The sequence below is a fragment of the Marmota monax genome, unplaced genomic scaffold (genome assembly GCF_021218885.2).
Source record: "Marmota monax isolate L192 unplaced genomic scaffold, Marmota_monax_Labrador192_F-V1.1 WCK01_AAM20220418_F8-fsc00001, whole genome shotgun sequence".
Lineage (NCBI taxonomy): Eukaryota > Metazoa > Chordata > Mammalia > Rodentia > Sciuridae > Marmota > Marmota monax.
This window is the reverse complement of record NW_026693777.1, coordinates 62,086,639-62,099,864: the sequence shown is the minus strand read 5'-3', so window position 1 is coordinate 62,099,864 and position 13,226 is coordinate 62,086,639. Positions and strand designations below refer to the sequence as shown.

At 35.5% G+C, this 13,226-nt stretch overlaps 1 protein-coding gene across 2 annotated transcripts in view; it reads left to right on the top strand.

Annotated features, from left to right (window-relative positions):
• The first annotated feature begins 2,189 nt into the window (after positions 1-2,189).
• The window catches only part of LOC124104343 (intermembrane lipid transfer protein VPS13C), a 46,114-nt gene continuing 35,077 nt past the window's right edge, over positions 2,190-13,226 (top strand). Inside the window, exons 1-4 of one of the 2 annotated variants that reach the window (XM_046461218.2) lie at positions 2,190-2,380; positions 6,066-6,301; positions 11,214-11,355; positions 12,359-12,499. In XM_046461218.2, the coding sequence (XP_046317174.1) occupies positions 6,198-6,301; positions 11,214-11,355; positions 12,359-12,499 (387 nt within the window). In that variant the 5' untranslated portion in view covers positions 2,190-2,380; positions 6,066-6,197. The remainder of the gene's footprint in view (positions 2,381-6,065; positions 6,302-11,213; positions 11,356-12,358; positions 12,500-13,226) is intronic. The other variant, XM_046461217.2, reaches the window with a different exon arrangement.

Here is a 13,226-nt window from a genome sequence, read left to right as displayed (position 1 = left end):
CTTTATCTTCATTGTCTGATGTTCTGTCTTCTAAGTGTTCTACTCTGCTGGTAGTATTCTCAATTGAGTTTTTAAGTTGGCTTATTGCTTCCTGCATTTCTAGGATTTCTGTTTGTTTGTTTTTTATAACCTCTATGTCCCTGTATAGTTGATCTTTTGCTTCTTGGATTTGTTTATGTAATTCATTGTTGAAGTGATCTTTCATTGTCTGATTTTGCTGTCTGATGTCTTCCTTGAGACTCCAGATCATCTGAAGCATGTATATCCTGAATTCTTTATCTGACATTCCATCTGCTGCAGCTATTACCTCTTCTAACGTTGAGTTGACCTGCAATGCTTGTGGTCCTTTCTTTCCTTGTCTCTTCATACTGTTCGCGTTCCTTTCTACTTGGTGAAACTCTTGTGCTATTGAATTTTCCCCCTATATATTTATATTGTTCTTGTATAGTTGCAAAGTCTCCCTCGAAGGCGCGGGCGGAGGCTCTGCCCCTCCTCCAATTGGGGCAATGTGCCTACCACGCCAGCAGGCCGCTGGGCCTGCTCTGCCGGTCGGTAGCAGGTCCGCCGAACTTGCAGGCGCAGGCGGCGGCTCTGTCCCTCTGCGGGCCGCTAGGCTTGTTCTGTCGGTGGTCGCAGTTCTGTCTACTTTGCAGGCCCAGGCAGCGGCACTGCCCCTCTGCAGGCCTCTGGGGCTGTACTGCCAGTGGGTCGCAGGCCCGCCTACCTTGCAGGAGTGATTGGAAGCTCTGCCCCTCCGCGGGCCACTGGGCCTTTTCTGTCAGTGTTCACAGTTCCGCCTACCTGGCAGGCGCGGGGGGTGGGGGGCGGCTCTGCCCCTCAGCAGGCCGCTTGGCCTGTTCTGTGGGTGGTCACAGTTCCCTCTACCTTGCCTGCGCAGGGGGAGGGGGCGGCTCTGCCTCTCAGCAGGCCGCTGCTCCTCTTCTGCCAGTGGGTCGCAGGCCCGCCTACCTTGCAGGAGTGATTGGAAGCTCTGTCCCACTGCGGGCCACTGGGCCTTTTCTGTCTGTGGTCACCGTTCCACCTACCTGGCAGGCGCTGGGGGTGGGGGGCGGCTCTGCCCCTCAACAGGCCGCTGGGCCTGCTCTGTGCGTGGTCACAGTTCCCTCTACCTTGCCGGTGCAGGGGGAGGGGGCGGCTCTGGCTCTCAGCAGGCCACTGCTCCTCTTCTGCCGGTGAGACGCAGGCCCGCCTACCTTGCAGGAGTGATTGGAAGCTCTGTCCCGCCGCGGGCCACTGGGCCTTTTCTGTCGGTGGTCACAGTTCCCCTACCTGGCAGGCGCGGGGGGTGGGGGGCGGCTCTGCCCCTCAGCAGGCCGCTCGGCCTGCTCTGTGGGTGGTCACAGTTCCCTCTACTTTGCCGGCGCAGGGGGAGGGGGCGGCTCAGCCTCTCAGCAGTCCACTGCTCCTCTTCTGCAGGTGGGTCGCAGGCCCGCCTACCTTGCAGGAGTGATTGGAAGCTCTGTCCCGCCGCGGGCCACTGGGCCTTTTCTGTTGGTGGTCACAGTTCCCCTACCTGGCAGGCGCAGGGGGTGTGGGGCGGCTCTGCCCCTCAGCAGGTCGCTGGGCCTGCTCTGTGCATGGTCACAGTTCCCTCTACCTTGCCGGTGCAGGGGGAGGGGTCGGCTCTGCCTCTCAGCAGGCCGCTGCTCCTCTTCTGCCGGTGGGTCGCAGGCCCGCCTACCTTGCAGGAGTGATTGGAAGCTCTGTCCCGCCGCGGGCCACTGGGCCTTTTCTGTCCGTGGTCACAGTTCCCCTACCTGGCAGGCGCGGGGGGTGGGGGGCGGCTCTGCCCCTCAGCAGGCCGCTGGGCCTGCTCTGTGCATGGTCACAGTTCCCTCTACCTTGCCGGTGCAGGGGGAGGGGCGGCTCTGCCTCTCAGCAGGCCGCTGCTCCTCTTCTGCTGGTGAGTCGCAGGCCCGCCTACCTTGCAAGAGTGATTGGAAGCTCTCTCCCACCCCCTTAATGGATTTCATTGGTATGTTTCTTCTTGGATGAATTCATAGTTCAATGAACCTTTAGAAAGAAAATTATACTATAGTATTCCATTTCCCCAAACATCAAAAGTATTAGTCTATTGGACATTTTCAGGTATTTATTTTTAGGTAGAGTTGTGGTTTATTAACTGAAGCACTTTCATAGTGCTTGTATGCAAATCCCCTTCTCAATAAACTACAGATCTGGGATTCTGAAGGCCAAGATATTCTAATTTTCCCTCTGTTGATTGTATTTTAGTGGATCACAGGAGGAAGTAGAATTGCTGCCAAAACAAGCTCGACTTTTTGCCTGGGCGGATCCTACTGGCACAAGAAAACTTACATGGAGATATGCAGCAACTCTTGGGGAACATGATCTGTTAAAGGTATCATTTGATGGGATCAGGTGCTATATGGTTTTCCTGATGATTGGGAAGTAAACAAGCTAGTTTACCAGGTTGTCTTGGTCCTTACTGAACTAAAAGTGAATTGGAAATATTTTTAGAATAAGTTACTTTGGAACTTTAGGTTACAAACAGTTCATACTGAATATTTTATCGTAGATGAGTCAAAATAATTTAAATTTACAATTTAAAAAGTAGTTCTGTTCCTTCCTGTCCAAGTTAAGTAAAGCACCTTCTTAACTTTTTTAAAAGGAAAGAATTTTAAGATTGGTGAAAAACAACTTTATTTTAAACATATCCATACCACTGTTAACTGAGGTTTTTCAGCATTTTTTTTTTAAATAAGGCTCTATTTTTTTAAAATCAGTGGAGTTTGATAGCATATAAATTATCTCATAAGAAATATTTGTTGAAGTAATATTGAGATAGCTAAATTAATCAAATATGTTTCTGATATAAGACTCTGGAAGGAACCTAAGAATTCATCTACCAGCCTCCTATTTGATGTCAGAATTGCTCTTAAATTCGTGATACGTTATCCAGTTTCTGTAGAGATATATTCCATGAAGAAAGGTTCATATAGTGTCATATTCCATTGTCCAATAATGCTAGTTGTTAAGAAGGCTTTCTTGATGTTTACTTTGAAGTTGTAATTGGGCAATAGTGACTGGATTATCTTTTCCTATATTCTCTCAGAGATGCCTATAAAAGATAAAGACTTAATCTTTGAAAAATGAGGTTGCTAGTTCATATGTTATGAGATTATTGGAGTGATTTTCACCAAGACAGTTTGGTGGCACTCTGTTGGTTTGCTTGTGCTTTACTTTCATAACAAATTCTCAGGTTTACAGCAGAAGAACAAGACTTCAGTTGCCCGATCCTTTTTTGTTTCTGACTCAGATGCTCAGTAACTCTACCAGGAGACCCTATGCTTATCTGGGATTGTTTTGTCTCTCCTGAAATTTGATACTGCTTAACAACCACAACTTTTAGGAATTAACATGCAGACACAGAGAGAAGGTGGCAGAAGCATTATGGAGAGGGCTATGAAGGTCTGTGTACAGAGGCAGGTCTAGGAAGAAGCCCAGGGACAGTGTCAGTTTTTAAACAGATTTCAGTTTCTAATGTTTCTATTTTTTGTTAGTGAAACAGGCAGTTGAAAAAGCAGATGGTACTACTCAGTAGATAGACTTTTAGGTATTGAAAAGTGATCTAGAAACAAGGAAATGGACCATTTCTTTGTCCACTAAGTTGATGTGAGAAGAGAGTTCTGCCCAGGTGTAAGTGGTCCTGAAAAGGGAGTCCAAAGAAAGTCCATTTATTCTTGACAAACTTAGATAAGGTATAAACATATCTTTCCAAAAAATAAATAAATAAATAGATAGATATTTCCTCAACTGAGTATGAATAAACAGGAAAAAATCAATAGGATTTATGGAAAAAAAAACTTTACAAGAAAAATTAATCATTATCATACAGATTGAGAAGGTAAGTTAGATCTTAGAAAATTTGTTTATCAGAAGAAAAATTTCAAAATATATGCCATACCTCCTCAACTAAGTTATAAAGATATGACAACAGAAGTAAGAGGAAAGCAAGGGGAAATTTTTTTAAAATGACAACAAATTAAAATGAAAACAGAGTGGGAAACAATATATTGTGTGCATAGAATATGTATATCACTTAATCCTAAATTTTAATTAGAGAAATTATGGAGTAAAGATTGTCTTTTTAAAAAAGCTATTAATTAGTAGAACTAAAATCATTGAGTTAAGGGATTTTAAAACAATGGAGAAAATTAAAGAAAAATTTGCTCTAAGAAAGAAGTGTAAGAAAGTATATAATAAGTGACAAATAACATTTTATTGAGTGCCTATCATATCTTGATACTTTTCATGTATTATCATTAATTTTTATAGTAATAACTTAGGACTGCTAGTTGGGATTCAAAATCAGCTCTGTCTGGCTTCATAGTCCTAGACTTTTCCTTGTAGACCATGCTCCCCAGCAGTTATTTCAGTAAATGAAAATGCTTTAAATTCTTCTAGTCACAAAGATACTCAGATTAAGTTAAAAAAAAAAAAAAGGGGGAAAAAAAACAGTATGTAACACTGAAGCCAGTTGTGGTGGCCTGTGCCTGTGGCCTAGCTACATGGGAGGCTGATGCAGGGGGATCACTTGCCAGAAGTTCAAGGCCAGTGTGGGCAACACAGTAAGATGGTGTTTGTTTAAAAAGAATATTGTATCTAACTATGTGCTAATTACAAGAAATCTGTCTTAACCTAACCAACAAGAAAATTTTAAGCATGAAAAGATAGTGAAGATTTAATAGGGAAACAGAATAAAAAAATATGGCAAATTGTTGCATTTTAGTTTCGATGAACTATAATCCAAAGCACAACTATTGGATTGTCATAATATGACAGAAAATGAGGGGCCACCACAAGTATTCATGCCGTGAATAACATTGCATTAAAATGCTAGAAGTTAATTAAACACATTTTTGGAGTTTGATACCTTATTTATTTTTTTTTCATTTAATTTTTAACAGATAATGTAGATGGAAAACAGAACATTGGAATGATAATTTGAGATTGAAACTAAAATACATATCAAATTTCATAGTTTGCAAAGTTCATCTTATTAATAGGCATCTTTGAAAATTTGAGTATTACATTAAAAAAATTGGACAGGTTAATTTTGCCATACAGCATATTTTTAAAGTAATAATAAAATTTAAACAATAACAATAACAAAATGTGCTTTTTGTAAAATCTTTTTTTTTTTTTTCCCAGCAAAACACAAGGTGGAAAGGCATATAATAGGAACTTTTATTGCCTGTTGAAAGGAACTGTTAAGTTTATGTTTAGCATAAAAATTTTGAAAAGGATTTTATTAATAATATATTAATTTAGTCTCCTAAAACACTAACCAATCAAACTTCATAGTTTTAGGTGCTATATAAAACCTTTAGCCACGAAGGTTATTCTTAAACTTAGTTCAAACTGATTACCATAGTTAGACTATTTAGCAGTGTGATTTACATAAATATTTGCTATGTTATAAATTATTAAAACATAAAAGTAGATCAAGCTAGTTTTGCATCAGGTTGCTTTTCTAATAAACATCTGAACTAGACTGTTTTCCAGCTTGAAGACAAGTAATTATCTTGTGGCATTGGTTCCAGCAAAGGATTCTCTTGCTTCTGCTCAGTGCCCTTTGATCATTAACTGGACAGCACAAACTAAGATATAAAAATGCTAAGTACTCTTAATCTTTGTCATTGTTTGAAAAAAATGGTACATTTTAACATAGATTATAGTTTTATTTATAAATTTGTTGGTTAAGAGTTTTCCATTTTATGGACATGCTTTTTGAAGTTTTCTAAATGTAGAAATTTCTTTTGAATTTATATTACAATCAGAAAAAAATGTTGCTGGAACTGAAGGTGCAGGTCATAATTGAATCAGACATGTTTCAATTAATTCCTTGTTGGTTAAAAACTTCATAGAACTGATGATTATTAAGTCCAGGGGACTTCATGAAGTTCACTATTGGACACTATGGGTTTGACAACAGTTTTCTAATCTTTCTCAGTTACTGTCCTTTGACCTTAAATAGTAAAAAAAATATGTGTGGCTTTAATGAAAAGTCTTTCTTTTCTCAGGATGAATGTGGACAGTTTCCATACGATGCAAACATCCAGATACATTGGGTATCATTCCTAGATGGACGCCAGAGAGTTTTGCTTTTCACCGATGATGTTGCCTTGGTTTCCAAAGCACTGCAGGCAGAAGAAATGGAACAGGCTGATCATGAAATAACCTTGTCTCTCCACAGTCTTGGGCTCTCATTGGTGAACAATGAAAATAAGCAGGAAGTTTCATACATTGGAATAACCAGGTATACAAGAAGAAAGATAAAACATCAGAAATCTTTAAAAGGCACTGAGTTTATAATATTCAATTTGATAAGAGTAAACATTCTCTTTCTGAATTTGTTATGCTGTACATTCATGCAGTAAAACTTACCAAATAATTAAACAGCTGGCTGAAAATCCCAAAAGATAGAAAGATGAGTAAGATATTGTTTTTACCGTCACAATATCCATTGTCATTTGGTGGGGAAGAAAGTAGTTTCTTCTTTCCTTATTGAGTGGTTTTTCTTAAATAAACTATAAAAACACTGAGAAATGCTACAAAGAATTATATATATTTGCAATGTAAACAGGTAGAACTAACTTACTCATTTTGTCAGTTAGAGGTTCTAGAAAATGGCATGGGTCGGGAAAAGCCATCAGAAATAAATTAGAAAAGAGGTTCATAAAGGAAATTGGATTTGATATGAGTAATCTTTCATTTGAGAACTTTTAATACTTATGGAACAGTTATTTTTTCTGGTTCTGTTTATACCTACTTAAGAAAAACATTATTATTATTATTATTTAATCACACTGAGTTTGATAAAAGACTCATTCTTTCTTGGGGATATTAAATGAAATAGTTATGATACCAAATATAACCAGCATAGGTTGAGAATTTTACTTTCCTAATCCTAACCCTAAGTGGGAAAGTAAAATTAGATAAGAACACAGATAATGCATGTAACATACTTTGCAAAACACCTATGGGCACTATACATGGTATCACATATGCCATTAAGTCCTTACATTTCAATATTACAGAGAATTTTTAAACTAAATATGAAAATAATTTTTTAGTCTTATATATCCAATTTTACCTTCTCTTTATTTCTTTGATATCACTTCTTTAAACTTTAGTATTATAGACACTATGATATTTTGTTAGGTTGACCTGTTAAAGGACATTTGTGAAATTCATCTTAATAACTTGATTGATTTTTAAAATCATCATACAAATTCAGTAACATCTAAGTTTCAAAGGAATACTAAGTTGCATAATTTTTAAAATAGGTTTTATTTGTTTGCAGTTTTAGAACTAGAGAAAAATAGTGTGTAAATATGGAGATCCTCTATATTGCACACTCCCAAGTTTTCTCTATTATTAAGGTCTTGCAAGAGTGTGGCACATTTGTTACAGCTAATATTGATATATTTTTATTATCTAAAGTCTATAGTCTCCTTTAGGGTTTGCTTTTTGAATTGTTTGTGACAAATGTATGGAAACATATTCTCCATTATAGTGTCATATAGTGCCTTAACCTCTCCTATTTTCAGCCTGTCATCTCTGGCTTTCTCCTTCCTGAACTTCTGGAAACTACTGACTTTAGCTATTCGAATCATATGTATGGAATCTCCTTTTTGTTTTAAATTGCAGTTCCCTGTTGTTGACCATCCTTTGTAGGCTTATTCGCCAACTCAATATATTTTTCCTCAGCTCTCTGGATCTTTTCTGCCCATTTTTAACCAGTTGTTTCCTATCTTTTTGTTGATTTTTAAGAATTCTTTGGATATTTGTTATGCCAGACTTTGGTCAGATATCTATTTTTCAAATATTTTCTCCTAGTCTGTGGCTTCTTGTCATTTTCTTAACAGTATCTTTCAAAGAGCAAAAATTTAAAATTTTATGGAGTCCATTTATCATTTTTCTCTTTCATGGTTTGTGCTTTTGCTGTGTATAAAAAGTCATTGCTATACCCATGGTCACTTAGATTTTTCACCTTTTGTCCTGTAGGAGTTTTCTAATTTTACGTTTTACAATTAATTCTTCATTCCAATTTGAGTTTTTATTTTTTGAAAAATAAAGCTTTATGTTTAGATTCATTTTTGTTGCATATGGATGATCAGTCATTAACATATTTGTTGGAAAAACTATTCTCTCTCCACAGTTACCTTTATTTCTTTAAAAAAAAATAGTTGACTGTATTTGTTTGGGTCTATTTCTGGGCTTTCTATTCCCTTCCATTGATCTGTTCATCTATTTTTTGGCCAGTAAATTAAAGTTCTTAAAGTAGGGTATCATTCTTCCAACTTTGTTCTCTTTTTCAGTATTTTATCTTTTAAGTCTCTTTGCCTTTCCATATAAATTTTAGAATCAGTTTGTTGATATCCACAAAATACTTTTTTGATTGGGATTGGACTGAATGTGTAGATTAATTTGGGAGAACTGACATCTTAACAATCTTGAGTTGTTATATCCATGTTTATTTCTCTGTTTACTTAGATCATCAACTTTGTTCACCAGTCTTTTGTAGTTTTCCTCATATAGATCATGTACATATTTTGTTTGTACCTAAGTATTTCAGTTCTTTGGTGCTAGGGTAAATCATATTATTTTTAATTTGAAATTCCAGTTTTTTTTTGCAAACATATCAAAGCATTTGACTTGAATAATATTAATCTTGTTTCTTGTCAACCTTGTTATAATTTCTTATTAATTACAGGAATGTTTTTGTTAGTTCTTTGAAATTTTCTGTGTTGACAGTGATGTCATCTGTGAACAAAGGTAGCATTATTTTCCCTTCAGATTATTTGTACCTTCAGATTATTTGGACCTTTTATTTTATTTTATTGTCCAGCTACACTATCTAGGACTTCTGGTACAATGTTAAATAGGAGGGTGAGAATGAATGTCCTTGCCTTATTCCTGATCTTAATAATGCCCTTTATTAAGTTGAGGAAGTTCCCCCCCATTCCTAGTTTTCTCAGAGTTTTTATTATGTGTAGTTCTTGGATTTATATCAACAACTACAACAAATTTATATTTACTCAGTACCTTCACTGACTTCATGCCCTAAACATATTATATAATGAAGACATTGTTTACATTCTGTCGACTAATATCAACAATGTAAATTAAAATTTACCAATTCATATTTTGCCATATTGCTAACGGTATTCTCTAATGCACGTGTCAGCAAAGTATGATCAGTAAGCCAAATTTAGTTCACTGCATGTTTTTATATAGCCTTCAATGTAAAGGAGATTTTTTTTAACCAAAAGAAAAATATTTTGTAATACATGAAAATTATATGAACTTAAGATTTTTTTGCTCATAAGTAAAATTTTACTGGAACATAGCCATGCTGCACAGTATACTACTGATCAGAGTGAGTGATGTACACATTGCTTTTACTGCATGTGAAGATGCTCAATGGGCATCCATCATGTGAAAATAAGAATAGTGGACTTTGAATGTCACTCTTCTACATTATAGTGGAATATGGATTATCTTCTTAATCAAAAGCTTTTTTTAAATTAATGATATTATACCTGTGCTAAAGTAATACCAAATATATTGACATTTTCATACTAGGCACACATGACAGCATTTCAAAATCACAGGAAAACCAGGGCCAGAAAAATTAGAAAATTTATGACAGAATATCTCATAGCAGCAGAATTTCTTCACAAAAATAAAACAACAGAAATGAGGCTATAATCAAAGTAAGTTTCTGAATGACTCATTTGTGTTGATCAAGCACAGAAAGCTTTTTTTAACCAATAGGGAGTTAATTAAATCATGTCTGATTGCGGCAGCTAAAGAAATGTGTCCACAGAAAATAAACTTGTCTAAGGCCATTAGCCTTTCCATGAGAACAGTTGCATAAAGAATTGAGGACATTCAGAGCAACATCAATAGTCAATTAAAAGGCAGGGCAAATGATACTGAGTGTTTTTCCATGGCTCCTGATGAGTCAACAGATGTTCCTAGTACTGCTCAGTTGCTGTATATTTGAGAAGTCAGTGCTGAGTTTGAAGTGACAAAGATTTATTCTTTATCAGTAGTTCACATAGAATATTTATATGCAAGAATGTTTTCAAACAGGTTGAAGAAATACTAATTCAGTACAACTTAGGTAAAATCTTCTGAGATAAAACTTATTATGGGGAAAAGATGTGTGGAGCAGAAAAGGACTTGGACAAAGGTTTCAAAGTGTGAAGCACTTCAAGTGTATGTTTTGTATTATATTATTGGTCAGCAGATTTTTATGGAAAATATTTGAATCTGCCATGTATTGTCAAACCCGTAGTGTCCAATAGTGAACTTCATGAAGTCCCCTGAACTTAATCATCATCAGTCCCATGAAGTTTTTAACCAACAAGGAATTAATTGAATCATGTCTGATTCAATTATGACCTGCACCTTCAGTTCCAGCAACATTTTTTTTCTGATTTTAATATAAATTCAAAAGAAATGTCTACACTTCAGAATCAATTTTTGCAATTGAGAATCTTTAATCTTCCACTGGAAATGATTGACCTGTAAGGTATTAATAGGCTAAAAAAGCAAATATCAAGAGAAAGAAATAGGTAGAATTTTATAAATGCCTTTCAAGTAATAAAGTAATTAAAAAATAAAATATTAATATCAGTATTCAGCAATATCTGTGTGAAAAGACATTGTAGATATTCATTACAACATCAGCATTAATAGATGAATATTTGTAGATTTTAATATTAAGAAACCTTAATAGAATAATATTTTTATCTGATAGACCTTTGTTTTAAAAAAATTATACTCAATTGTTATTTTATATTTTAAATTTCCTCAGAAAATTTATGGAAGTTTTTTTTTCTTGATACTTAACTACATACATTATAATCTTGATTTTGTGTCAGCCCACAATACCCAAAAACATCATTGCCCTTTGAAGAAAAAGTTTGCCAATACTTGAATTGATTGATATCAGTGTGTGATTGAAAAATATTTTCTCCTGACCCTATTCCTTATGTATCTTTACACAGTTATAGTTTGGTATTTAAAAAATCTCTTGTATGAATACAATTTCCATGGTTAACTAGTAGTCACATTAATCTGGAGTTGAATAGTAGTTCCACAAACTTAAATATATGTATTTCTAATTTAATTTTTTTGTGTGTGAATTATCTTAGTTCTGGTGTTGTTTGGGAGCTGAAACCAAAGCAGAAATGGAAGCCTTTTAGTCAAAAGCAGATAATCTTACTGGAACAGTCATATCAGAAATATCAAGTATCACGAGACCGTGGCTGGATTAAGCTAGACAGTAATTTTGAGGTATGCCAAAATATTTTTGTTTTAAGCCTTATATGTTTGTAGTTCATAGTTTTATAGTTTTTCTTTGTTTATTTTGTTGTGGGGAGTAAAGAAAATTTTAATGCTCACTGTGTGCAGAAATTAATTTACATATTAGTAAATAAACTTTTATTTAGTAGTAGGATTGCTAGTGTATTTTGAATTAAAATGTTATTAACTCATACTATTAAGCAGGCTTTAAGTCTTTGTTTTTGCAATTTGTTCTATTTACAAATCATTTTCATGGAACTTGTTTTTAGTAATACTGTGGGGAAATCATGATTGCTTATTGAAATTTTTTTCTCTTATATTTCAAATGATACCTGTATATTGTTAAATAAAGACTGCTTTATGTATTTCATTGGTGAAAAATAATGAATCCTGCTCAATTAAATTGTTTCACTGAATGATTGTTGGATGTGGGTAGATATCCACAAATAAAGGTGTGCTCTCCAGGAGACCTTACAAAGCTGAAATAAAATGTCATCTTTACTCCAAGAAGACTCCAGAAGCTTGACAGTGGTTTTTAGCTCAATCTGGTTTAGTCATATACTTTGGCTTCTCTTTGTCTTTAATATCTGAAGATTGAGTTTGTTACATTCTCTGTGAATGCCCCAATTAGTATTGGCTATGCTTCAGTGAAAAATAAACTATACTACTAGTGTCAAGGATAAATAAGCCATTAATTATTTGCTGTGTAACAAAGGTTGTTTAGAATTAGCTGGGATTTTCCTTTACTGTTAAATTTTTTATATAAATAATTTTTAAGTATTACATCTATAATTGAAAACTTATAGAATTCTTCTTTTTCTAGTAATTTGCTAGAAAAGTGATGGCTTCTACTTCAGAAATCTTAATAGATCACCTTAATATAGTTATCTCTTTTGTTGAGATAAAAATAACCTTTTCTTTCTGCCTGATGAGGAAACAGATATTTAAAATAGGGTAACTAATCTGAGAAAAAAATATGCTTTTTTCTCCCCAGGTTAATTTTGGTAAAGTTCCAATGGAAATGCGTCTCCCTGTTCAGTGCCCTATTAAACGAGACTTTTTATCAGGAATTCAAGTTGAATTTAAGCAGTCTCCTCACCAGAGAAGTTTAAGGGCCAGGTTGTACTGGCTTCAGGTAAGATTGTCATCCTCAATTAAATGGATGTTCTAATCACTTTGGGAATCTTGGAAATGAAATTTCTTTTTTATATTGTTATAATCTACATTGAAATAGGCAATTTTTGGGTGCCTGGGAGTGTAGCTTAGTGGTGAAGTGCATGTTTAGCATGTGTGAGGTCCTCCGCACATAAATAAATACATACATACATACATACATACAACCCATAAGTTGTATCTTTTCTTTTTGTTTTTATATTCCATGGATTCAGCATCTCACCCACAGTCCAAGTCTAGAGACCGTGTAACCATTGTGAGACTGAGTTGACCATTTAACCTGCCAAGAGTATTTTCTTAGACTGAGATTATGTGATTTTAAAATTTTTCTTGAAATATTTTAAGGGATTCCATATAAGATTTTGTTCACCCATTCTTCCTAGCAAAGAGCAGGGCTTTATTGGAAGTTATTTTGGGGGACTTGCTTGCTTACTGTCTCACAGCCTCCCTTCTGTACTTCCTTTTAACCATTAAGTATTATTTAGGACATTTTTATTCTTTTTCTTATTTCTGCTTATCCTCTGTTTTCATGTTCAGTCTGTTCTTGTATTTTATTTAAACTGTAGAACTTTGAAATCCTGTGTGATGCAGGTACAGATATTTGCATTAATGATGTACAATTCTTAATACAATTATACAGCTGTTATTTTATATAATGGCTTATCCTTTCTGAAGTGTATAAAAAGTTT